At 36.7% G+C, this 26,485-nt stretch overlaps 2 protein-coding genes and 1 pseudogene across 3 annotated transcripts; all 3 read left to right on the forward strand.

Annotated features, from left to right (window-relative positions):
- Nucleotides 1–1,430: 1,430 nt before the first annotated feature.
- LOC145795871 (uncharacterized) lies at nt 1,431–4,747 on the forward strand. The gene is made up of 7 exons (XM_082880798.1): nt 1,431–1,629; nt 1,752–2,310; nt 3,089–3,325; nt 3,482–3,720; nt 3,820–4,002; nt 4,198–4,377; nt 4,521–4,747. Exons 1-7 carry the CDS (start codon nt 1,431–1,433, stop codon nt 4,745–4,747), a joined length of 1,824 nt encoding a protein of 607 aa, XP_082736924.1.
- Nucleotides 4,748–7,860: 3,113 nt separating this feature from the next.
- Nucleotides 7,861–15,970, forward strand: LOC145795872 (cytochrome P450 71D10-like; annotated as a pseudogene). The gene is made up of 4 exons (XR_014336740.1): nt 7,861–8,008; nt 12,055–12,439; nt 13,136–13,331; nt 15,539–15,970. The product of XR_014336740.1 is annotated as a cytochrome P450 71D10-like (transcript).
- Nucleotides 15,971–21,127: 5,157 nt separating this feature from the next.
- LOC114310835 (protein PEROXIN-4) lies at nt 21,128–25,722 on the forward strand. The gene is made up of 6 exons (XM_028256923.2): nt 21,128–21,305; nt 21,461–21,533; nt 22,556–22,675; nt 22,746–22,874; nt 23,395–23,524; nt 25,341–25,722. The coding sequence occupies exons 2-6, from the start codon at nt 21,528–21,530 to the stop codon at nt 25,427–25,429; spliced, it is 474 nt and encodes a 157-aa protein (XP_028112724.1). The 5' UTR covers nt 21,128–21,305; nt 21,461–21,527; the 3' UTR covers nt 25,430–25,722.
- Nucleotides 25,723–26,485: the final 763 nt, after the last annotated feature.

Genomic DNA, 26,485 nt, shown 5'->3' on the forward strand with positions numbered 1-26,485 from the left:
CTTCAGACCATATATCTATTAGAATGTATTAGGAATGTTAGAATATATTAGGAATGTTTCCTATTTTATTTTTTATTTATATTTAGTATCTTTATTTATGCCTTAGAGGGCTCATGTAATTTTGCTAATGATCTAATATAAAAGGGGATGAGGTCGGACTCATACCTCTAACTCTTTCTTTTCTCTAAATCTACATGGTATCAGAGCCTCGTTAGGACTCTTATACGAATTCCAGCCTCCTTTTCTCCACTGCAGGACTGCCCAAGCCACCCAAACCCTTGCATGGGACAGTTGGCAGCCCTAATAGTGCCGTTGTGTCTCTCTCTCCCTGGCGATAGCTCCTAGGTATTTAATTAGTGCCTTCGTGACCTTCCAGGTGGTTGCCTAGGGCAGTCGTGGCCTCCCTTGTGGTCGCCTAGGGCATTTATGGCCTCCCTCGTGGTCGCCTAGGGCATTCGTGGCCTTCCTGGTGGTCGACTAGGGCATTCGACTCTCTCTAGTTGGTTGTTGTCATCTCTGTATAACACAAATAAACATTTCTTTCTTGTCTTCTCTGTATAACACCCATACCCACACCCACAGACACACACACACACACAAAAAAACAAAAAATGCAGTAAAAAAAAATTATGAATTCTTAAATTTATGCTTTTCTAGTTACTATTGTGACTTGTTCTTCTACTATCTTCCGAGTTTGTGATTGGTCCTGAGTTTGAGGGTTGCTTAGTAAAATATTCATGGAAGATTCCACTTGTGGGTCCCTAACTTCTCAACCGCCTAAGAGCGAGAGTTCCCTTATACCTTCTTCTATGACTGATAATCTCAATTCTGGGCTTAAAATCACCACTTTTCATTTCAATGGTTAGAACTATCTAGCGTGGTCGTAGAGTCTGACTATTTTCTTGAAGAGTAGAGGGAAGATGGGGTATGTTGATGGTAGAATACAAGTACCCATAACCACCGACCCGAGTTATGATCAGTGGGAGATCACCAACTCCCTCATTATGGGTTGGTTGATACATTCTATGGCCCCAGAGATTGGAGAAGGCTATCTCTCTATGGACACTGCACAGGATATTTAGGAAGCCGTGACTACCACTCACTCCCGGAAGGGGAACTTCTCACAGGCTTTCGAGTTACGTCGCTCTATTGAAAGGTCCGTACAAGGTGAGATGACGATCCTCCAATGTTTTACCTTCCTTAGTAATGGCTGGAAGCGACTTGATCACCTTTAGGATTACAAGCCTATCTGTCCAACTGATTCTGCTAGTTACCAGACATTTGTGGCGTAAGAGAAGGTCTTCAAGTTCTTGGATGGCCTTGATGTGGAGTATGATCCGGTTCGAAACAGAGTACTTGGCATGGATATGCTTCCTTTTCTCCAAGAAGCCTTTGCTTTTGTACAGAATGAGGAGAGTCGCCATTCTGCGATGCTTCCTTCTACTACTCCTGATTGTTCAGCCTTGGTTTCTGCACCCCCTCGCAATGGAAACCATGTGACTCATGGTTCTCGTTCTTTCTCTGAGAAGGATAATCTTTTCTGTGACTACTGTAGCCGACCTTGCCATACACGAGAGACCTGTTGGAAGTTGCATGGGGCTCCTTCTGGTGGCCGAGGGGACCGTCCTGGTACTCGAGGAGGTCGGTCTTTCAGTCTAAAGGCTGAGGGGCCAATGCTCGGGCACATCATTCAGACACTGTTGAGCCACCATCTTCTTATCCAGTTGTCTCCCCTACTACTGATGTTTCAGGGTTATCTGCCTCAGATTTTGAGATTGCTCTTCGCCACTTGCTGGACCATCGAGCCTCCACTTCTGCTATAGGTGCACCATCTTCTTCTTTTGCCCATTTAGGTAACTTGGCTTCCTCCCCGTGTGCATTGCTCTCTCATACAACTGTACCATGGATTATTGATTCTGGTGCTTCCGACCATATGTCTAGCTACTCTAATTTATTTTTAGAGTATAACCCCTCCTCAGGTCAGGAAAAAGTGTGTATTGCTGATGGTACTATGTCCTCGATATCCGGGAAAGGTTTAATTCATGCTACCTCTTCCCTTCCTTTGTCCTCTGTCCTCCATGTTCCAAATTTTGGTGTTAATCTTTTATCTTTAAGTCATATTACCCGTGACTTAAATTGTAGTGTGACGTTTTTTCCTGATCATTGTCGTTTTGAGGACCTCATTACGAGGAAAAGGATTAGCAGTGGTAGAGAGGAGCATGGTCTCTACATTTTGGATCAGATAGACAAGCTGGCTCATTCATCTATTCAGTTCCCCTCCACTAATCCATCCACCAAGGACGATATTTGGTTGTGGCACCGTTGCTTTGGACATCCCTCTTTTTTATTACTTAAGCATTTATTTCCTTCTATTTTTGAGAAAAATAACGTGTCAGATTTTCAATGTGAGTCTTGTCAACTTGGAAAACAACACAGAGCCTCTTTTGCTCCTTCTAGTAATAAAAGTTCAGTTCCATTTTCTTTGATTCATTCTGATGTATGGGGTCCTTCCTATTTTTTGTCTGTCACTAGTCACAAATGGTTTGTTACCTTCATAGATGATTGTTCCCAAGCCACTTGGGTATATTTGATTAAAGATAAAAGTGAGGTGTTTTTTGTGTTTCAAAACTTCCATAACATGGCTTGCACTCAGTTTAGGATGGTTGTCCAAATTCTACGTTCTGATAATGGGGGGGGAATATATTGACTCTGGTCTTGCCACTTACTTTACAACTCATGGCATTATTCACTAGACTTCCTGCACTAATACCCCTCAACAAAATGGTGTTGCCGAACACAAAAATCGCCATCTCCTTGATGTCACCCGTTGTCTATCCTTTGAGATACGGGTTCATCGATCCTATTGGAGGGAAGCGATTCTTACAACTGCTTATTTGATTAATCGTCTTCCTACCCAAGTCCTTCAAAAACAAACACCTCTTCAAGTTTTGTTCAGATCTACTTCTTCCGGGTTCTCTATTTCCCCTAAGACCTTTGGTTGTGTTTGCTTTGTTCATAATCATTCACCCACTCGTGGTAAATTAGATCCTAGGTCTCTTAAGTGTGTTTTTCTGGGCTATTCTGCCAGCCAAAAAGGTTATAAGTGTTATCATCCTTCCACTCGAAAATGGTTTGTCTCCATGGATGTTACTTTCTTTGAGTCTCTGCCTTACTTTCCGACCTCCTCAGTATCCCAGTCATCCCTTCAAGGGGTGCCTTGGTGTGAAAAGATTCCTATTCCACTTCCGGTAAGGGAGGATAATGAGCCAGCAGTTGTTGAGGAAAAGGAAGCAAGCAAAGTTTATATCAGGGACAAGGACAGACAGTAAGCCCCCTGGATGCAAGAGCCTACTTTCCCTCCTCTACTGCCAAGTTCTTCTCCAAATGAGTGTCCAGAGTCACTCTCCTCTCTTGAGAGTCCAGGTAATTCTAATTCTAGTATTCCTGCGTTTTTCGATCTTGATGTTCTCATTACTACTAGGAAGGGGGTTGCGACATGTACTCAGCATCCTATTACTAATCATGTATCTTATTCTAATCTGTCTTCCTCATATAAAGCCTTTCTGTCTAAAGTGTCTTCTGTGAGTCTACCTACCAATTTTCAGGATGCTCTCTCTATTCCGGAATGGAAATATGCCATGATGGAAGATATAAGAGCTCTCAGCAAGAGTGGCACTTGGGAGTCAGTGGAGTTACCTAGAGGCAAAAATCCAGTTGGGTGTAAGTGGGTGTACACGGTCAAACACAAAACAGATGGTTCTATTGAGTAATACAAAGCAAGACTGGTTGCTAAGGGCTTTACTCAAACTTATGGGGTAGATTACCAGGAGACATTTGCACCGGTTGCTAAGATGAACTCCGTGAGAATCTTATTCTCTCTTGCTGCAAATTTGGATTGGCCACTTCATCAGTTTGACGTGAAGAATGCCTTCCTTCATGAAGACCTCGCAGAGGAGGTCTATATGGATATTCCCCCTGGTTTTGCAGATGCTAAGTCCAAAGGTAAAGTATGCTAGCTCCAAAAATCGCTTTATGGGCTAAAGCAGTCTCCTAAGGCTTGGTTTGAAAGGTTTGTTCAAGTTATGCTGAAATATGGGTTCAAACAAAGTCAAGATGACTACACCTTGTTTATGAAACACTCCTCCCATGGTAAGATCACGGCTCTTATTGTCTACGTTGATGATATTGTTCTAACAGGAGATGATGTTAAGGAGATTTCTCGTTTGAAGGAATACTTAGCCACGGAGTTTGAAATCAAAGACTTAGGCAATTTGAAGTATTTTTTGGGCATTGAAGTAGCTCTGTCTAAGAATGGCGTCTGCATATGCCAACGGAAGTATGTACTTGACTTGCTAAAGAAAACTGGCATGCATGAAGGTAGACTGTGTAACACACCTCTAGACTTGGGCCAGAAACTAAGTAAGGATCAAGAGGGAGATCTAGTGGACAAGTGGAGATACCAGGACTAGTGGGTAAGCTCATATATTTATCTCACTCATGTCTAGACATTGCCATTGCAGTGAGCATGGTTAGCCAGTTCATGCATACTCCTAGAAATTTGCACTTAGAGGCAGTTATGAGAATCTTGAGATACCTGAAGGCCTTCCCTGGAAAGGGCCTCTATTTCTCAAAACACGGACATCTCAGCGTGGAAGCATTCACTGATGTAGATTGGACTGGATCGGTCATTGATAGACGATCAACTTCAGGATATTGCACATTTGTTGAAGGCAACCTAGTCACGTGACTAGGTTGCCTATTTCATCATTATTTATATTTAGTATCTTTATTTATGCCTTAAAGGGCTCCAGTGATTTTGCTAATGATCTAATATAAAAGGGGATGAGGTAGGACTCATACCTCTAACTCTTTCTTTTCTCTAAATCTACAATATATGGTTCCTCTAATTTGTTCTCAGAGTATACCCCCTCCTCAGGCCAGGAAAAAGTGCATATTGCTAATAGTACTATTTTGTTTGTGTACGTAAAGATTTAATTCATGCCACCCCTTCCCTTCTTTTATCCTTTGTACTCTATGTTCCTAATTTTAATGTTAATCTTTTATCTTTGAGTCGTATTACTCGTGATTTGAATTGTAGCTTGACGTATTTTTTCCTGATCATGGTCTTTTTTAAGACCTTATCACGAGGAAGAGGATTGACAATGGTAGAGAGGAACATGGTCTCTACATTCTGGATCAAACAAACAAGCAGGCTCATTCATCTATTTAGTTACCATCCACCAAGGAAGACCTTTGGCTGTGGCACCGTCGCTTAGGGCATCCCTCATTTTACTACTTATGCATTTTTTTCCTTTTGTCTTTGAGAAAAATAATGTGTCTGATTTTCAATATGAGTCATGTCAACTTGGAAAACAACACAGAGCTTTTTTTGCTCTCCCTTTTAATAAAAGTTCAATTCCATTTTCTTTGATTCATTCTGATGTATGGGGTCCCTCATGTTTTATGTCTTTAAAAGGTCAAAAATGGTTTGTTACTTTCATAGTTAACTGTTCTAGGGCCACTTGGGTACATCTGATGAAAGATAAAAGTGAGGTGTTTTATGTGTTTCAAAACTTTCATAAAATGGTTTGCACTCAGTTTGGGGCGGTTGTAAAAATTCTATGTTCTGATAATGGAGGGAATATATTGGCTTTGGTCTTGCCAGTTATTTCGCCACTTATGGCATTATTCATCAAACTTCATGCACTAATACCCCTTAACAAAATGGTGTTACCGAACGAAAAAATCACCATCTCTTTAATATGGCACATTGTCTATCCTTTAAAATACGTGTTCCTCACTTCTATTGGGGGAAGCGGTTCTCAATACAGCTTATTTAATTAATCGTTTTCCTACCCAAGTCCTTCAAAAACAAACACCTCTTCAAGTTTTGTTTGGGTCTACATCTTCTGGGTTCTCCATTCCCCCTAAGACCTTTGGATGTGTTTGTTTTGTCTATAATCATTCACCCATTCGTGGTAAATTGGATCCTAGATCTTTTAAGTGTGTTTTCCTAGGTTACTCTGCCACCTAAAAGGGCTATAAGTGTTATCATTTTTCATCTCGCAAATGGTTTGTCTCCATGAATGTCAATTTCTTTGAGTCTCAGTCTTACTTTCAGACCTCCCCAGTGTCACAGTCATCCCTTCAGGGGGAGCCTTGGTATGAAGAGATTCATATTCCACTACCACCAGTGGTTGAACAAATATAAAGGATGTTGAGCCAGCAATTGTTGTGGAAAAGGAAGAAGGCAAAATTTATGTCACGGACAAAGATAGACAGAAAGTCACCTAGATGTATGACACTACTTCTAATCCTCTACTGCCAACTTTTTCTCCGGATAAGTGTCTGAAGTCACTCGTCTCTCCTGAGAGTCCAAGTAATTCTGATCTTAATGTTTCTATTCTTGAGTTTTCAGATCTTGATGTTCCTATTGCTAATAGGAAGGAGGTTAGGTCATGTACTCGACATCCTATTTCTAATTATGTCTCATATTCTAATCTATCTCCCTCATATAAAGCCTTTCTCTCTAAAATTTCATCTGTGAGTTTGCCTAACAATTTCTAGGATACTCTCTCTATTCCTAAGTGGAAACATGTCATGATGGAGGAAATGAGAGCTCTTAACAAGAATGGCACTTCGGAATTAGTGGAGTTACCTAGAGGCAAAAATCCTATTGGTTGTAAGTGGGTGTACACTATAAAACACAAAGCAGACGATTTCATAGAACAGTACAAAAGCTAGACTGATTGCTAAGGGCTTCACTCAGACTTATGGGATAGATTATCATGTGACATTTACACCAGTTGCTAAGATGAAGTATGTGAGAATACTGCTCTCCCTTGTAGCAAATTTGGATTGACCACTTGATCAATTTGATATGAAAAATGCCTTCTTTCATGGAGATCTCTAAGAAGAGGTCTATATGGATATTCTCCCTGGGTTCAAAGATGCTAAGTCCAAGAGTAAAGTGTACTGGTTTCGAAAGTCACTTTATGGACTAAAACAATGTCCTAGGGCTTGGTTTTAAAGGTTTACTTAAGCTATGTTGAGATATAGGTTCAAGTAGAGTCAAGTTGATCATACCTTATTTGTTAAACACTCCTCACTTGGTAAGACTATAGCCTTAATTGTCTACGTTGATGATATTGTTCTGATAGGGGATGATGTTGAAGAAATCCCTCAGTTGAAGGAGTACCGAGCCAACGAGTTTGAAATCAAGGACTTAGGCACTTTAAAGTACTTTCTGGGCATTGAAGTAGCTAGGTCCAAGATGGTATCTTCATATACCAGAGGAAATATGTACTTGACTTGCTAAAGGAGACTGGGATGCTTAGAGGTAGACCATGTAATACACCTTTAGAACCAGGTCATAAGCTAAGTGAGGATCAAGGGGGAGAGCCAGTGGACAGAGGGAGATACCAGAGATTAGTAGGGAAGCTTATATACTTATCTCACTCTCGTCTAGACATTGCCATTGTAGTAAGTATGGTTAGTCAGTTTATGCATGCTCCTAGAGCCACCCACTTAGAGGCAGTTATGAGAATTCTGAGATACTTGAAATCTTCTCCAAGAAAAGGGCCTCTATTTCTCAAAGCATGGTCATCTTACTATTGAGGCTTTTACTGATGCAGATTGGGCTGGATTAGTCACTAATAGACAATCGACTTCTGGGTATTGCACGTTTGTTGGAGGCAACCTGGTCACTTGGCATAGTAAAAAACAAAATGTTGTTGATAGATTCAGTGCAAAGGCAGAATTCAAGGATATGGCTAGGGTGTTGCGAATTGTTGTGGATTAGACTATTGCTCGCGAATTAGACTATTGTTGAGAGACTTGGGAATTCATTAGACTGATTCCATGAGGTTGTACTGTGATAAGAAGGCGGCTATCAACATAGCTCATAATCCGGTTCAGCATGACGGAACCAAGCACGTGGAGATTGATAGACACTTCATCAAGGAAAAGCTCACTAGTAGCATAATATGCACTCCATTTATGAAGACTGGTGATCAACTTGCAGATGTTCTTACCAAGGAATAGGGAATAAACCATTTCATAGCATACTCACCAAGCTGGGCATGAGAGATATTTTCACACCAGCTTGAGGGGAGTGTTAGAATAGTGTTAGAATGGGAAATAATATTGCATATATTTTATTCTTATTTGATTTTGTTTCCTTTGATTGATGTAATGGGCTGGCCCATAATTTATGCATGATGGCACTCCTATAATTACGCATTATTATCAATATAAAAGGGGATGAGGTCTCACTCATTCCCTCTCTCTTTCTCTTCACTAAACTTACATAGATTTCATGGCACCTTTACTACGACATTTACAGAAGGTAGGATGCTAAGGAATCTTAACTTGAATGGCAACCAAATTGAAGGACAAGTTCCACATTCTTTGCTCAATTGTAAATACTTGGAAGTTCTAGATCTTGGAAAAAACAAGACAAATGATACATTCCTCCACTGGTTGGAAACTCTTACAGAATTACAAGTTCTTGTCTTGAGGTTTAATAAGTTTCATGGTCACATAGGCACCTCCAAGACCAAAGACAAACATCCTTTTCCTAAGTTGAGAATTATTGACATATCTTGCAATGAGTTCACTGACCTTTTGCCAACAAATTATATCAAACAATTTGGAGTTATGATGAATGTCGATGAATATGTGAAATTGAAATACATGGGCCAAAGAATAAAGATTCTGTGGTGGTGATGATTAAAGGATATGAGATTAAATTATCAAGAATCTTAACAGTCTTCTCAATCATTGATTTTTCAAGAAATATGAGAGATTTTGAAATCCATTGGAAGGCTTAATTCACTTCGACATCTTAACTTATCCCATAACAACCTCAAATGCCACATTCCGAATTCACTTGGAAATTTGAAAAACTTTGAATCGTTGGATCTTTCCTCAAACAAGTTTGTTGGGGGAGATTCCTCAACAATTGAAAAGTTTGATGTTTCTTGAGGTACTAAACCTTTAGGACAACCAACTAGTAGGACCAATTCCTCAGGGGAGCCAGTTTAATATATTTGGAAATGATTCATACAGTGGGAACTTGGCCTTATGTGGATTCCCTTTATCAAAGAAATGATAGAAAGGTTTTAGATTTTATGGCATTTGAAAGAGCTATAATAGACTTGGATTTAAAGGGGTGATAGGCTGTTAATAATTGTGGCAAGAATTTTTTAAACAAATTTTCGGATCCCAATTTGTGTTCCAGTGGATGATGATTGGAATGACACACGTTAATGCCTTCTGTCACTTATGGGGGTCGCATTATGGTTAGCATTTGGATTTTGTCACCTTTTTCATGTGGCTTTGTTCTAGGAATCCTCATTAAATACTTTATGACAAAAAATAATTTTTTGAAGTTGAAGTAGTGGAAATGAGCATAGGCTTGGTTATCTCCACTATGTTTTTTAAATATTAAATAATTACTTGGTGATACTTTAGTGCTATCAATATTTAAATGTTGGTCTAGCTTGTTTGAAAGGTGGTTGATAAAATAATTGTCGTCCTTGAAGGGTGGATGATAAAAAAAAATTCAGCTCAAATTTGTTGTTAATTGGAGCATAGCCCAAGTTCAATTTATTAAGCTCGAGGCAGCGTTGGACACACAAAATTAGGTTAGAGGCCGGGCGTGGGGGCCTCAGGCAACTCTCAAAACAAACTTGGATAACTCTTCAATCTGACTGCACCTGCTCACGTTGCACCTATAGTTACAAATTACAAGCTACCTTAATTTAAACCAAAATCCTAACTGAATTGCTAAAAGTTCATTCGACAAAACTGGCCATACAAATCAATCAATTTTCATTGCAAATGTAACAAGATTTTATTTCCCAGTGTTAAATTTTTTTGTTCCTAAGGTTGTGTTTGGATCATGGATTTGGGTCGGGATTTGAAAAGGAAATGGAGAAAAGTGAGTGAAATGTGAATAAAATATAAATTACATTTTTTTTCTTCATTTCTTTTTCCAAGACTGCAAATGTGCTATGACTATGTAATAATAACGTGTTAATGCCTTGTTACATGATTACCTTTTGTCTTTGTTGTTTCAGTAAATATATGCTTTAACAGTCATGAAGTCTCTTTTAGAGTAGTAAATTACAAGCTTTTGAATGGAAATTGTCATCTAATGTAAATGGAAATGAGTTGTCAATTGAAGATAGTTTCAAGCTTCACTAATCTATTAGTGTTCTAAAGAAACATCAGTGGTGTTACAGAAAAAACAGGATTCTTGACATTTTTTTCTCTCCTGCTGAGAAACCATTCAATCTTTAGCTCCTTTCTCAAAAAAGAATTTGATTTGTACATGCAAGAAATAGGCTGATTCAGCCTTTTTTTATTCAATTTCTCATGAAGTAAAATTCTTGTCAGTAGGAGTCAAGAGAATGGCCCCTTGACCTCAAATTTCCATTTAAAGGTGGATGTCGATGTCAATCCTTGAGTGAAAGTAACATGGAATTTCCTTGGAAATGTCATTGAGAGTTCAAAAAATAATAAATGAATGGTGATACCACGTGTTGATGATAACATGGTATAATTGTTACATTGATTTTTTTTTTTCCTCTTGTTTGTGATTGTCATAATCGGAAAATGTGTGACAAGAAAGAAGATATAGCACATTAACAGACCTCATCCAATATGTAGAGATAAGGTTGTTTTATGATGGTTCACTCAAAATTAAGATTGTGGTGGAATTCTTTGATTGCTCAGCTTGAAAATTAGCTTTTCTCTGAATGGGAGGACATGGTTGATAATAGGAAGAGAAAGTATGCTGAATAATTTAATTTTCTCAATTACTAAAGTTCTTGCAATTGAGTTTACTCACTGGGCTACATTCCAACCTGGGTTGTTTTTTCTTTCTCTGCTCTGTTCTGTTTCCTTCTTTCTCTGTTTGGATGACCAGAAAATAAAATTTGGTGCGATATTGTGTTGATGTACATGCCTAAAGCTAAAATTTGGTCCTATAATTACTGAAATGATAAAGACAATAGGCAAGAAATGCAGTATCTTTGCTTCTAGTATCTTTTCTAATACAACACAAACCTATATGATTTCACATTTCTCGTCCATTTTATTTTTCCTTCACAAATCGTTCTCTAAATTCATGATCCAAACACAAACAGTCTTACGAACTTCAATTATAAACCTACTAGAGTCAAATGACTTAGCTAGGGAAATTTTTTATGAGCATTATAAAATATAGTTACTAGTTGATTGTAAACAAAATAGAGTAGAAATTGAATTATTGTGAGAATCTAGTGGCAAGTGTTCGTTTTCCCTACACAACAGTTTTACGTCTTGAACATGTGATTTTTTTTATATTTTTTATTTTTTGTAATCACTTCCACACTCTGCACAATTTTCACATGGCCACTCAAATTTGACTCGAATTTATTTAATAATGTGATGCTATGAATGTATGACTCACATGGACAAATTAGTGACTATGGCCCATATCATTTACAACTTTTCATATTTGGCAAAGTAGTAAAAGCCACTTCAAGTGTGTTGACTGTGTTTTTTATTGTAATTTACACAAGACAAATTGCGGGCAATCTTTCTCGGTGTATGCTCGAACTTAATGGTTGGTGGGTAATTGCTTCTAAATTTACTTTCTAGAATGGATTCAATGTATTCTTCTCTAGTTAAGCAGAAAATAAAAACAATGCCCAATTACATTAATGTGTGTTTGGGAGGGAAAGATTAGGTACACACTTAACTTTTGGCATAGTGTACAAAGTGGTTGTCCCAAGACTCGAATTCATAATCTCAAGTTATTAGGTCAAGATTTTAGCATTAAACCAATGATCACCCCTAGTTGAGCAAAAAATATATTTTGTAAAATAATTTTCATATAATTTTGAAACAAAAATCAAAGAAAAACAAATTTACTGAAAATATTAAAAAAAAATTAAAAAAAAAAATTTACTAAAAATATTTTTTATTGAATCAAATGTAGGTTTACATGTAAAATATTCATTGGCTATCAATTATGTGGGTTTATGATAATACACTTTTCTTAAGTCAATTTGAGCAAGAAGATTTTCTCGCTCACATATGGCGTTACTACTAGAGCAGCTTTTGGGGGAAAACTAAAGGCTAAGAAGAGTTTGTTTTGATTATGGAGGAAGTTATAGACTTGATAGGTGGTTTCACCATTGTTGACATGTACCCATCGGTGAAATTGTTTCACGTGATCTGTGGAATACGACGTACACTCGAAAAGATGCATAAAAGGATTGATCAGATACTTGAAAACATTTTGAATGAGCATAGAGAAAGAAAGAGAATAACAGAAAGTGGTAAAGGAGAAACAGAGGAGGATCTAGTTGATGTTCTTTTAAGAATTCAGAAGCATGGTGACCTTCAATTTCCATTGACAGACAACAACATCAAAGCAATCATCTTGGTTAGTATGTTTTTATTTGTCTATATCATTTCAATGTTCACACAAAATATAAAAAATTTCTTTTCATAGCACATGATATAATAATAATTAATTGCCAAGCAAAAGTGACACCATGGTCTAGAAAATAGGTAATGATTTGATTAAGTAGTCTAGAAGCAATCTTCACTCACTCCGCAATTTTTTCTTTGTTTTTGTTTGTTGTGTTTCTTTTGTTTATTTTTTTTTTTTTTTTTGGGGAGGGAGGCGGTGGGGGGTGTTGTCAAAAGTAAAAAGTATTTTTTGTGCAATCCTAAGTGGGAAGTAAGTCTTTTATCTTTGATTTTGATTTTGTTTTTGTTTTTTTGTCTTTTTTTTTTTTTTTGGTGGGGGGGTTGTCAGGAGTAAAAAGTATTTTTTGTGTAACCCCAATTGGGAAGTAAATCTTCGTATCTTATTCGTGAAATTAAATACCTGAAATTTCACTCACTCTGCAATTTTATCTTTGTTTTCGTTTTTTATGTTTTTTGTTTTTTGTGGGTGTTGTGAAGAGTAAAAAGTATTTTTTTTGTGCAATCCCAAGTGGGAAGTAAGTCTTCGTATCTTATTTGTGAAATTAAATACTTGAAATTCAACAGATTCCTAGTTTTCTTATATTTTATTGAATTCCCGACAGTATCAATAGCATGCACTAAAGTATATTAAACTCGTCAATTTCAGGACATTTTCAGTGTGGGAAGCGAGACATCATCAACAATCGTAGACTGGGCAATGTCAAAAATGCCGAAAAACACAGAAGTAATGAAAAGAGCACAAGCTAAAGTACGAAGTGTCTTTGACAAAAAAAGGAAATGTCGATGAAACACGCCTCCACAAATTATAATACTTAAACTCAGTAATCAAAGAGACTTTGAGTGTGATAACTGGGTATGCTTTTCGTCTCATTCCCATTGAGTTGTGATCGAGTCTACTCATGTTATGGTGTAGAGTTTGTATGCGAAGTTTTGTTAACCGTTGAGTCGTTGTTATTGAAAGCTTATTCTCAAATTCCGGTTCTCATTTACTTTAATTCTAAGTTTTACTTGCTTCGAGAGGTACGAGGTTGAATTCGGCGTGTCTAGAGTTGAATTGCTAAAATTTTGATGTTTGGAAGCAGGGCTGCACGTGCGAGAGAGGGGCCATACATACGAGAAGGGAGGCCGTACGTGCGGTGAGGAGTTTTCTGGGTTTGGCTACTGCATTATATGCAGGTACAGAAGGAAGTGCGGGGAAGGCGCCGCACGTGCGGGGATCAGTGCCGCACGTGCGGGAGGCACGCTCCGCACGTGCGAGACGAGCCTGAGTCTAAAAACTCTGTTTTTTCTTCTCTCTTTTAGGATGTGTATATTATTTTTCCTATATCTCTCACTAAAAACACACTACTCTTCCTTCTCTCTACATTTCTCACCAAAACATCACTAGATGGATTTTGACCCATCATCATTCACAAAATTTGGAGAGCTAACCGAGGACTTCTTTTTGTACGGTAGAGATTGGGTTTCAGCACCATTGGTTTTGGGGATTTCATCTCTTTTCTCTTTCAAAGTTTGAGGTAGGGACTTTCTTAGAGTTATATATATATATATATATATTTTGCAAGAATTATTGTTGATTTTCAAATTTCTCTTGTTAATATTGAATGTTGATGGTTGGCTCAACAATGTAGGTGGTTTAGGAGGGGATTTGTTCCTTGTTTCTCATGAAATGATTCTCTTGAGGGTTTTGAAATACTTTGAGTAAGGAGAAATGTTTTTGAAGAAATTTTTTTCAAAAGATATGTGTGTGTGTAGTGTGATGAGGAAAAACCTAGAAATTTTGGGGGTTTTAAAAGAGTGTTGAGAATACTTGGTTAACCTTGTTGATACATTACTTTTTGTGTCAAGTGAATAAAGATAGGGAAATTTCTCACTTGTATATATAAAAGATGAGTTTCATGAAATATGAGAATAGTGATCTTGATAGTTGTTCAAAATATTGATATAGTCTTGAAATGATGAAATAGTTGAGAATGGAGATGTGTTACCCCTTAAATGAATTGAAATAAAAGTATGTTTATTCATCTTATGAGGTTGCATTGATAAGAGGTTTGGGAATTGTGATCACAATGGTAAGATTGTCTGGAAAGTTTGAACATGAAAGAAATGTTGCATTGCATTGATAATCATTACCTTGCCATATCAAGTTATTTGATCATGTTAAGCTTCAAAATTTAAAGTTGAAAACTCTTGCATTGAGAACGAAATGTTGTAATAATGAAAAATGAGATTTGTTGAAATGTTTTTGGGGTAAATACGTTGGTAAGTCCGGATAAGAGGTGTAGATGAAATTGATTAAGTTGGTCTGAGTGTCCGGGGTGAAAGACCGAAAACACGCGCAGAGAAGGTACCACTTCCCTTCCGGTTAGCAACCGGTAAAGTAGGGTTTGGGTAGTGCTAGTTATGCCTACTTGCAGACACCAACCTAGGGATTACCTAAGTCGTATTTACCACCCCATTGAATTAAATTGTAAATTTCTGAATCGTTGAGATTTCAAGTTAACATTGAGAATGGTGTTTTTTTTTAAAGATGTAAATGTAATCTTCTTTTAAAAGGCATAGCATGGCATGTGCATTTCATATTGGAAATCTTGCATAAATGTATATACTTTGTTAAGAATTCTCTACTGGGCTTTAAGATCACCCCTATGGGATTTTGGTGCAGGAAAGGACGTGGTGATCCCGCCAAGTTAGGGCGTGGACGTATGTGTTGGGAGCATTGGGCTCTTATTTTATTTTTTTGTTGTTGTATACTTTTGTTAGCCAAGGGCTATAACTGTTTGGGTCCGAGATGACCATTTTGTGTAACCGGGCTTAAGCCTTGGAAATTGTAAGCCCTTGAGGGCGTTTATTTATTTTTGGAATTAATGTTCTACATGCTATAGATTCATGTATTTGACATCGTTGAATGTATAAATGCATGTGGAACTGTTTTGTACAAACCTTAATGATTCAATGATGTAAAGGTTGGGGAATTGCATTCTTTCTTATAATGAACGTTGACTGTTGTGATCATAAGGTGTTATAATTTTGGGGGCGTTACATTGAGGCTGCATACCTAGCTCCATTGTTAGTTCCATGAGCAAGCGGTGATCAATGTATGATTAGTGGATACAACATACCAGCCAAGACCAAAGTCAATGTCAATGCTTAGGCAATCGGCCAAGACCCCAAATATTGGAACGAAGTAGAGAAATTTGATCTCGAGAGATTTCTTCACAGTGAAATTGATTTCAAGGGGAGAGATTTTGAGTTTATTTCATTTGGTGCTGGAAGGAGGATATGTCCCGGGATATCATTTGCGATTCCTAATATTGAGCTTCTACTTGCACAATTGTTGTATCATTTCGATTGGAAACTCCCTGATGGAAAAAAGTATGAAGAACTAGACATGGAAGAGGACCTTGGTTTGATTGTGAGAAGAAAGAATGATCTAATCTTTATTCTCATTCCTTATGATCAATCCTCTTTCTTCTGTTGAATAAGATCAAGAAAGATATATGCTAGATGCTAATTTTGTATTGAACACACTACTCTACATGAGAGAATTTTGAAATAATGTCAATGTTTCAAATGAGTGATTATTTTAACAAATCATATGTATATGTTTTTTTGATTGGCAGATCATATGTATGTATGTTCAATCAATTTATGCTTTTTTATATAGTAGAAGTGTATGAGGAGCTTTAAGTGGATGAAAATCTCTAACTTACCAATAGCAAACTTAAAAAAAGCAAAAAATTACATTTTATTAGCCCACGTAGCCTCTCTCTCTCTCTCTCTCTTTATTTATCTATCGTCACTGCCTGATCTGCCAACGCCGCCGACCACCACCTATCGCCGTCGTGCTTCTCTCACTCTTATGTTGCCGATCTCCTTCCTCTCTCTCCCTCCTTCTCTCTCTTCTTCATCTTCTCTCTCGAAACCCTAACACCACCTTTGACAAAAAATTTGACGGCTTTAAGTACCAAAAGAAGTGCCACAAGCTCACTCTTGGTTTGACCACTGACAGGCTCAAGTAGATCAAGATACGAACGACCTTGGCGATGGTGATGGTGATGGTGGTGGTGATGCTTCTTTTATTATTGTGGGAGGAGATGAGTTTGAGATATCTTACCAAGAACCTCTTGAGATCAAATATATATCTAACTTAGTTGAGCTCCAATCTGGATTTTTGGTACTAAAGATATGCCTTAATTGAGGCTAAAGAAGTTGGTGAATTTTGTTATCTTTGGTTTGAAAGTCTTTGAATTTGACAATGGCGTACCGGTGGTATTCGTACTCTCTCCGACCTTAACCGTCCATCTACGGATGGCTCTGGTATTCGTTCTGTGATGACCCAGACTTGCTAATCGTGATTTTAATTAATTAATTATGTGTTAATTCTAATTGAACTAAGTGCCAAGTAATTTAATTTGTGCACATCTGTTCAAATTGGAAAATTGCCTAGTAAGGTTACAACTTTGAAACTGAAATTGACAATCTTATTAGGTGCACAAATTGAAATTGATACATGGATGAGCTTATGGAAATTTTTAGAGCCATTTGGGAAATTTAATTGAAAATTGATTCAGTTTAATGACATTGTCTGTGATTGAATTGAGCCTTAATTAGAACTATTAATTATGTTTCTACATGTTAATTATGTGATTAAGTGTTATTGATTGTTATGAGATTTATTGAATTGTATTGTTTGAACAGATAGGTTAGAATGAAAATTAAACTTGTCTGATTCGCTAATTTTAATAAGTTAGAATTAAATAATTGGATAGGAATTAGAGCCTAATTCACATTAGTATAATTTAATATAGTGTAATTGAGATTATAAGATGATGAGAAGTAATTTAATTTGAGTGAATTTGATTTAAATTAATTTATTAGCCTATTAAATTTAAGCCTAATATATGTATAAGGCTAGGAATAAGAGACTAAATCAACAATAGAAAGAGAGTTGGTGGCCTTGGTGCACTATCCATGTAGAGAAAGAGAGAGAGACTTTATCAGAGAGACTTTATGAGAGAGAGCTTAATAAGAGAAAGAAGATAGAAATAAGAGAAGAGAAAGGGAACTTGAAATCTGCATTACTACACAATCTTAAGGTAAGAATTCTACATCAATTCCATGAAATTGACATGCTTTCCTTATAATCCTTTAGACCTTGAGTTGTTTTAATATTATGAGATTAGTGGTGTAAATTGATGTTAGGAATTCATACGATCATATAAAGAAGGAATTATGGAAATTAACTATCATATTTAATATGCATGGCATAATTTTAGTTCAAACACCTATTAAGCTGCATGATCTTTACATGCATGTAATGTTTTCAAGAATCCATGAACAAAACAATTGTTTTCTTGCATGATTTATGAACTTTAAGAAGGAAATCTCAAAAGTTATGAAAAAGAACATAATTTGTATATATAACGGTGATTTTACACTTGAAAATGTTTGAGTCCAAGAAATATGATCATCTCATGGACAAATTTGTTTATAGACATGAATTCTTGCTTGGTCTCTCATAATTTCTAAGAAATTCTCATTTAAAAGTTTGAGTTGTAGCTTGAATACCCATTTTAAAATTTTACAATTTGCTTTAAAGATTTTTGGATATAAGTTGAACAATTAAGTATTGTTATAAATTGATGGTTTGAAATTGATGGTTGCAAATTAAAGTTCATAACTATTTTTGAGGAGTTGGGGATTGAATTATACAAATTATGAAGTTAGATTTTAAAAGGAAGGATTCCAAAAACAAAGCAGATTTTCGGGTTGCATTTTTAGCAGTTCCGTATGTGCGAAATGGGGTTGTCGCACGTGCGATTTCAGGAAAAATTTTGGTTTTATTTTTGCTTCTTTTCTCCATCCTCCAAGCCACCTTTGCATGGTTTTAAAGTGCTTAAACATGCATTTGCATTACATAAGTGTATTGAATTGAACGAATGAGCGATTAGAACCGAACGAGTGAAATCGAATTGAATAGAATTATATGAGTGTGATTGTAATTGTGTTGTGCTCGAATTTATTTGTTTAGGTTAAATGCCGCACGAATATTACGTGTTTTCAAGAGCCCACTGTGAGTAACACTGTTGTAAAGATATGTTCAAATTGTATTTATTTTCTGAATGATAAATTATATTGTTTCTGAACGGTTACTTTTTGTCGATTAAATGATGATCCTTTTTTGAATTGTATTTGTGGCATCCATAGCGTATTGTTATTGATATCGCTATTGTTACAGAGATCACTATCAGTTTCAAATCTTGGAACTATTGTAATTGTTTGATGGTCATCAATTGATTGTTCGGTCTTTAAGACCAATTGTATTGTTGCTATCGGACGTACCACGTATGACTTATATAAATCTGAATGATCGTTAAATTGAACGATTGAATGATTGATGGACACAAGATATTAATTGAGAAAATGTTCTATTGATAATCGATTGTTTCAAATATTGTGAGGACATCATTCATAACCCCTTTACGCAGATGTTATTCACTGGGCTCTAACTCATTGTTTATTATATATGTAGGTGATCGGGCATCGGATCAGAGTTAGTGGCGTCGACCCAAACCCTGTTTTTGTCAAGCCAACTACTGTGCCTCACTGCGAGGTTCCAAACCATTACATGTCAGGGCTTATTAAATTCACCATTTTGACATTGTGTTTATGAGATAAGAATGTTTATTGAGTTTTGTTAACTGTTTTTGGCAATGGGATTTAATTCCCTAGCTTATGTTTTGTTATGTACACATGTGTGTTATGGACTTAAGTGTTTGTGTATATAACAATGTATATGAAAGTTTATTTCCATTCAGGTCCTCACAGCTCATTAGACGATGTATGTTATTATTGAATGGCTTCTGTCAGCCCCTTTATATTGTATTATTGTCCTTATTGTTAAGCAGGCCTTTGGTAATCACAGATTACTAGCCGGTTACGATTCTAAACTCATAAGGGTAGGTTTAGGTTGTGACACATCCTCTCTTCTTTTTTTAATTATTTGAACTTCATATTTCATATGTGTGTTTGTGTGTGTATAGTCTGTGTGTTGTTGATTTGAGTGATTTGTATATATATCATCATTACCAGGTTCATGGTGATGATATATATATATATATATATATACATATATATTCATATTCATCTTTTGGATTCATAAATTTGGTGTTGTTGTTGCTGATTTGAGTGTCCTTTATGCTACAAAATCGACCTCTCTGGATTTTTAGAAAATTTCTCTAGAAAGCCATAAGAGAGATGAAGAGGAGGGTGGTAATGGTGGCGGTGGTGGTGGTGGTGGTGGCGGGTTTTGAAGGAGTGGGTTTTAGAGACATTCACTTCATTTTTTTCAATCTAAGCTCTATCCAATTTTGATAATTTGGGGCAAGTAATTAATTTTTGTGTGGGGTTCATTTCTGAATCAACCGTAATTTCATAACTCTCTCCAAATCCAAAGAATTTATCTAGATTTTCAGAGAATTTCTCTGGAAAGCCAGAGGAGAGAGATGAAGATGAGTGGTGGTGTGGCGGTGGTAATGGTAGTGGTGGTGGTGGGTTTTAAAGGAGTGGATTCCAAAAAAATTCATTTCATTTTTTTCAATCTAAGCTCTATCCAATTTTGATAATTGGGGCAAGTAATTAATTTTTTTTGTGGGGTTTGTTTCTGAATCAACCTGAATTTCATAATTTTCTCTAAAATCCAGAGAATTTCTCTAGATTTCCAAAGAATTTATATAGAAAGCCAGAGGAGAGAGATGAAGATGAGGGTGATGGTGGTGGTCGTGGGTTTTGAAGGAGTGGTTCCAGAAAAAAATTTATTTCATCTTTTTCAACTTAAACTTATCAAATTCCCATATTTCTTTGGAGGAGAAATTCTTTGAAAAGTCTAGAATTTCTCTAGAGAGTGGAAAATCCAGATAAATTTTCTAAATTAAATTTTCTCTACATCGATATTGAGAGTTCTTAGATATTATGAAAATATTAAATATTTTTTATATTATAAAATCTTAATACTTGAAACTTTATACGTGATATGAAAAGAGTTTAATTATAAATTTTAATGCGAGCTCAAATTTTTTTTTAAAATCTAAATCGTAATTTGGGTTTTAAATCAAGAGTCCGGATTCTCGGCCGCCGTTCTCGGCCGCCGTCCCAACAGCCCCCCAAAACGACGTCGTTTTGGGGGTTTTTTGATTTTTTTTTTTTTTTCTTTCTTCTTCCTCGTTCTGGCCGAACCAGAGGCGAGGGGAGGGGAGGGGAGAGGAAGAAGAGAGAGAGGGGGAGGGGAGGGGAGCCGCCGGTGGGCCGGAGGGGAGGGGAGGGGGGCCATAATCACCGGGGGAGGAGGAGGAGGAGGCGGAGGCGGGCCGGAGGCGGAGGCGAGGCGACGATCGGAGGCGCTGGACGACCCGCGACGGCGGAGGCGAGGCGAGGCAAGGCGATGACCTGCGACGGCGACCCTCCCCTTCCCTTCCTCTCTCTCTTCGGCCAGAACGAAGAAGAAGAAAAGAAAAAAAAAAAAATTCAAAAACTCTCAAAACGACGTCGTTTTTGGGGGCTGCCTGGTAGGGCGGCCGAGGATCCGGATTCTTAAATCAAACGCTACAAAGAGCGACTATTTACATAATATGACGTCATAGGGTCTCTTTATAGGGTTGCGCTGCGTCAGTATGGTAGACTGTCGCGCACCGAATCTAATTTCCAGACGTCTCTCTCTCATCATCATCATCATCAGTAGCTAGCTTATTCATCGATCGAATCGATCTAGGGTTTCTCTCTCTCCTCAAATCTGACTCCTGGAATTGCAGGTGCAGGTGAGATTTTAATTTTGTAACTATTCTTCTTTTTTATTGACCGCTCAGACATTCTGCTCTGTTTGGTTTCCGGGAAACAAGGGTGAAAACGGTGGAAAATTTTGGAATTTTACAACCATCTAACGTTTTAATTAATTTTTTCTTCAACTTTGCAGATATTGATTGCCTTTCAGATTTCGCCGAGCTTTTTAGCGTACTGAATTATTAAGCAACAATCAAAAAATGCAGGTTCCGTTCTATTTAATTTTTCGGCTGAGTATTCGTATGGGAAATTGGGGTTTCTACTTATTTCAAAACAAGAATTATCGTTTTTATTTTTTTAATTTTTAAATTTCGATTAGATTGTGAAAATTGAAAGGAAAAACTACTAACATACTGGTTTCTTGAGGAGGTGATTGATCAACTGAAAGTTGAGGAGGTGATTGCTTGATTCATCACTTGAGAGTAGGCTTATGATGACTTCAAAATAAATCAAATACTCGTGTCGGACACCTGAAACTTAGGACTTGAGTGTGGGATATTTAACATATATTGTCGTATCGAATAATTGCTGTAAAATGAGTAAAATACTTTTTGACGTTGTATTTTAGATAGAATACCGTTTATTCTCACATAACAAATTCAAAATATAGAAATGACTCTTTTTCCCCTAGTCCGCATAACCATTTTAGGTTTTATGGGTCTGACCTTCAGATGTCCACCCGTACCCGGCATCCATACATGAGTCCATTGAATAATTGTGATTAATTTAACAATGGAGACTCGGGCTTCATCTGAACCTAATTGTCTATTATATTAGAATCAAACTAAAACCCTACTTAGCTTCTACTCTGAAATTATTTAAAATTTTATATCTTCTAGGCTTGTGAATATGTGAAAATGACTGATAACTTTCTAGGTACTGTATATAGCATAAGGAATCTGCATTTAACCTAAATACATCACTAAGGTCTCATTTGGGAACATGTTATTTTATTAACTTTTTAATTTTTTGGCTAAAATATGAAATAAAAAAAAAATAGTCTATTTGGAATGATTTTTTGGTTTTTTACGAAAAGATGTGCAAAAAGTAGAGAGAAAATGGAATATTTGACTTTTGGGTATAGGTTATTGGCTTTTTAGTGTTTTTGACTTTTAGGCTAAGATAGTGAGTTGCCAAACGAGGCCATGTTCCTTGAGTTTGTTGTTGCATTGTGCTCAGCTTTCACTTCATCTGGGTAAAAAACCTTGTGGTTTTGTGCTAAATGCAGGCATCAAGGGCAAGGCTTTTCAAGGAATACAAAGAGGTGCAGCGAGAGAAAGCAGCGGACCCGGATATTCAACTAGCTTGTGACGATTCCAATATATTTAAATGGACTGCTCTTATCAAGGTAGATTTTGTAATGATGATGGTGACAGTCCATTGTTTTGTGCTGTTGCTTGACTTTATTCTTTATCTAGGGACCATCAGAAACTCCTTTCGAGGGTGGTGTTTTCCAGCTCGCTTTCTCTGTCCCTGAGCAGTATCCTCTGCAACCTCCTCAAGTCCGGTTCTTAACCAAAATATTTCACCCCAATGTGCATTTTAAGGTATGAATCTTTTGTATAATCTTTTTGATGTGTTCTTCTTCATTGTGATATCCATTCTCTAATGCTGAGAATGAGAAAAGGGAGTCGTGGTTCGTGTTGATCTGTTGTGCTCGTAAATGTATCATATAGCATTTATAAATGACATTTTGAAATTTGGTCTTATACGGGGTAGCTGAATCATGACTGGGTTATACTAGTTATCTGGACAATTGATGTGGTTAACAAAGGGAAGACATTATGATTCAGTTATGAGCTTCAACCATATCATGACTGGATTGTACTAGTCATCTGGACAATCGATGATTCGTAAACCTGTCATTCTTGGATCTCAAAACATAGTCAAAGCTTGCTGGCACTTTAACTTGACCTATTGGTTGGTAAAATGAGCTAGGCTTACCTTCTTGTGAACCTTGTTTATGACAAAACCAGAAGTTCATACTGAAATCTGTATGCTGAATGTAATACCACTACCAGTTAGATGATTGATTGGTTATTTTTATTCTAATATTTCCCCTTGCAGACAGGAGAGATTTGCCTTGATATCCTGAAGAATGCATGGAGTCCAGCTTGGACGCTCCAGTCGGTTTGTAGGGCTATAATTGCTTTAATGGCCCATCCAGAACCTGATAGTCCACTGAATTGTGATTCAGGTAATGTTGATGTTGGTGCATAATTGTTTGTAGGACAAATCCGATCCTAACCTTTTCTCCTCGTTTCTGCCATCAATCCTATTGTTTAAGTTGCTTCTATAGTTATTATTGTTCCGTTGGCCATCTCAATGGTACAGTTTAACTTGATTGAACTTCTCTTAGTATAAACTGCTAGTTTAATAACGTCTTGAAAGAAATCCTAACGAATATCATGGTTGGTAAACATTACGTGCCATTTGGTTGCTTCTTGAGTCTGATACTTGACCCAACAATAAATTCCCCTGGTCTTTTTTTCCTCTCCTTCAAACAAGATTCCTTGAGCCCTTTTGGTACTTAGGCTTAAAATGTATTCTCTCTCTCTCTCTCTCTCTCTCTCTCTCTATATATATATATATATATATGCAGTTGAAGATCTGCTGGGCCATTTCTCAATAGACTAAAACGTTTCAAGGATTTGAAGCTATGTTACATGGACTCTTCTATTTTCCTCCAAAGTACTCGTGCCCACCGGATATGACAAGGACGGATATGACAAGGATAAGGGTGTGGAATATGTGTCTGACATACTTACTTAATTTAGACACTTAGATCCTTCAATTTGTTCACTATTTGAAGAATAAGAAATTCACATTTGCTAGAAAAGAAACATTTATAACCTAATATAGATGAGAGATAAAAATTCCACAATCGTTCTAAATCTTATTCAATTTGAAGTACATTTCTACATAATTTACAACATCTTATTTAAGAATATTATATAATATGTAATACATGTGTGTCCGTAACGAGTCCCCATACTCATGTTCTGTATTGGATATGTATCCCAATATCTTAAAAATTTAAATTTATGAAGGTATAACGCTTGGGCATGCACCCATACCTGATACTCATGCCCAAGTTCATATAACATAGGTTTATGATAAATTATGCTGTGTGGATGAGTGCAAGGGTGGTAACTGAACGACAAAACATTGGAATTAGTACATGTTGAAAAATGGACTTTTCGAAGTGAAGTACAGTAGAAATTGCATTTGTCTTGAATTTTAGAGATTGCAATTTCTGGTTTTGTGATGTCAAGTTTGTTCTATTCTCTGAGCTCAGGCTCCTATTAAGCTTCGCTTTGTTTATGATAGCGGGAAAGTAGTTGCTAGGTTAATTCATACTTTGTCGTACTCCTGCCTCATGCTACAATGCATGCAATACCTCATAATGGTGATGATGTTAATTGTTGTTGTGTTTTTACTTATTAGGTGAAACCTTATTCAGCTGGAAATCATGAAAATGTATTTGATTGCTGCTGAGAGCTTCTCTAATGGTTGGGTAAAAGTCTTGCTATTGCTAAAGAATAACAAGAAGTCCCAAAATCACCTGTCTAATGGTGAGGTAAAAGCACTGTTATAATGTAGCATTGCTATTCCTTTGCGTTATATTTGACACAAGGAATAGCTCTATAGGTAAAATTACCAACCCATCAAATATATAGAGAGAGAAGAGAGAGGGAGAGAGAGATGGTGATAAGTAATTGGTTATGATTAAAGATAGAAAATCACAATTCAATAGTTGTGATTAAAGTAAGAAAATAGAGCAAATAGCAATAGCTAGAGTTTCAGTAAGTGAACCATTGGAGATGCTCTAGGTTACAAAAGATTGAAATGTTAGAATGGGGATGATGATGAACATCCGCCTCAAGTTCTATCTCCTTATTTAAACGTTCGCTTTTGATTTTTGTTCCCATTTACGCAGCTTGTATAACTTTGAGGTGTTTGCATGCTTGCATTTGTCGTGCTAAGGGTTTGCTCTTGATCTTTTTGCACAGGCAATCTTCTGCGCTCTGGCGATATCCGAGGATACCAGTCTATGGCAAGGATGTACACTAGGCTTGCAGCTATGTCAAAGAAGGGGTGACTCGACTAATGACACTATTATGACAAAAAACTCTTTATGTGTGTGCATTCAACTATTGTGACAAAAAACTTGAAGGAACTTATAACCTCTGAACCAAAACTGTAATTAGTTGTGCTGTTTGTGTACTACTTTTTGTTTATTTTCTTTTTTCCTCTTTTCTTGCATCTGCAATATGCTTTAGTACTTCCAATTATTGAAATATTTTGCTTATTTTAGGCCTAGAGAATAATTTATATTTTGTTTCTTTTGGTTGTCGATAATGGAATAACTCATGCAGATTACTATCGGTTCAAGTTTGTTTTAAAACTATGTTTGAATCTTGGATTTGTGAAGGAGAAAGAAAAAGAAAAGAAAGACGGGTTTCCCATCCAAACACGACTTAGAAGTATTTGGAAGTTTCAACAAAAATCTTCTCCTTTACCAAATCTCCAGAGGTTATTTGTTAGATTTTCCTGTTAGGTTTCATCTTATATCTGTCGACAAAGTAGAGTTGTAAAAAAAAAGTTGCTAAGACTTTAATTTGGCATCAAGGACATTTACTTCTAATTAAAAATTCTCTCAAGAAATAAAGGTGATTATATAAAGTTCAAGACTTATTTGCAACCTTTGTCGTCAATGGTGCATCATGTGAGCAACTGGGGAATCTATGGATTTTTGCGGTTTAAAAAAAAAAAGAAAGTTTCAAACTCTGTTGTAAGCAAGCAGTGCATGCTACCAAGAGTTGGGAATTCACTGTGAGGTCTAATTTTACTTTTTCAGTTAACTGTGAAGTCTATTTTTGCTTTTCCATAGATCTTCTATTTTGGTTCACTTATCAAAAATTTAATGTAGATCTAACATGTTTTAGTGAATGACAAAATGTAGACCAATTTTGATAAATATATACAACCAAATGCTTCCACACCTGAAGACTCCAGACTTCAGAACAATTGTTGTATCTGGAAAAATTCCAGAAGAAACTTTCTTGTTGTATTGGTAGCAAAGAATTTGATTGAATCTACCGTCAGGATTGTTTTTGGCCTTCCATTTTTATTTTTATTTTTCATTTCATTTGAT

This window comes from Camellia sinensis, chromosome 7, assembly GCF_055761805.1.
Source record: "Camellia sinensis isolate YWXY chromosome 7, ASM5576180v1, whole genome shotgun sequence".
Taxonomy (NCBI): Eukaryota; Viridiplantae; Streptophyta; class Magnoliopsida; order Ericales; family Theaceae; genus Camellia; species Camellia sinensis.

What these genes read in the sequence shown, in the direction of transcription:
- LOC145795871 (XM_082880798.1), top strand. Translation starts at nt 1,431, where the DNA reads ATGCTTCCTTCTACTACTCCTGATTGTTCAGCCTTGGTTTCTGCACCC. An exon ending in TGGCCGAGGGGACCGTCCTG is followed by an intron (nt 1,630 to 1,751) that starts GTACTCGAGGAG and finishes CTGATGTTTCAG; the next exon opens with GGTTATCTGCCTCAGATTTT. An exon ending in TCCACCAAGGACGATATTTG is followed by an intron (nt 2,311 to 3,088) that starts GTTGTGGCACCG and finishes CTATTCTGCCAG; the next exon opens with CCAAAAAGGTTATAAGTGTT.
- LOC114310835 (XM_028256923.2), top strand. An exon ending in AATGGACTGCTCTTATCAAG is followed by an intron (nt 22,676 to 22,745) that starts GTAGATTTTGTA and finishes TTCTTTATCTAG; the next exon opens with GGACCATCAGAAACTCCTTT. An exon ending in TCCACTGAATTGTGATTCAG is followed by an intron (nt 23,525 to 25,340) that starts GTAATGTTGATG and finishes CTTTTTGCACAG; the next exon opens with GCAATCTTCTGCGCTCTGGC.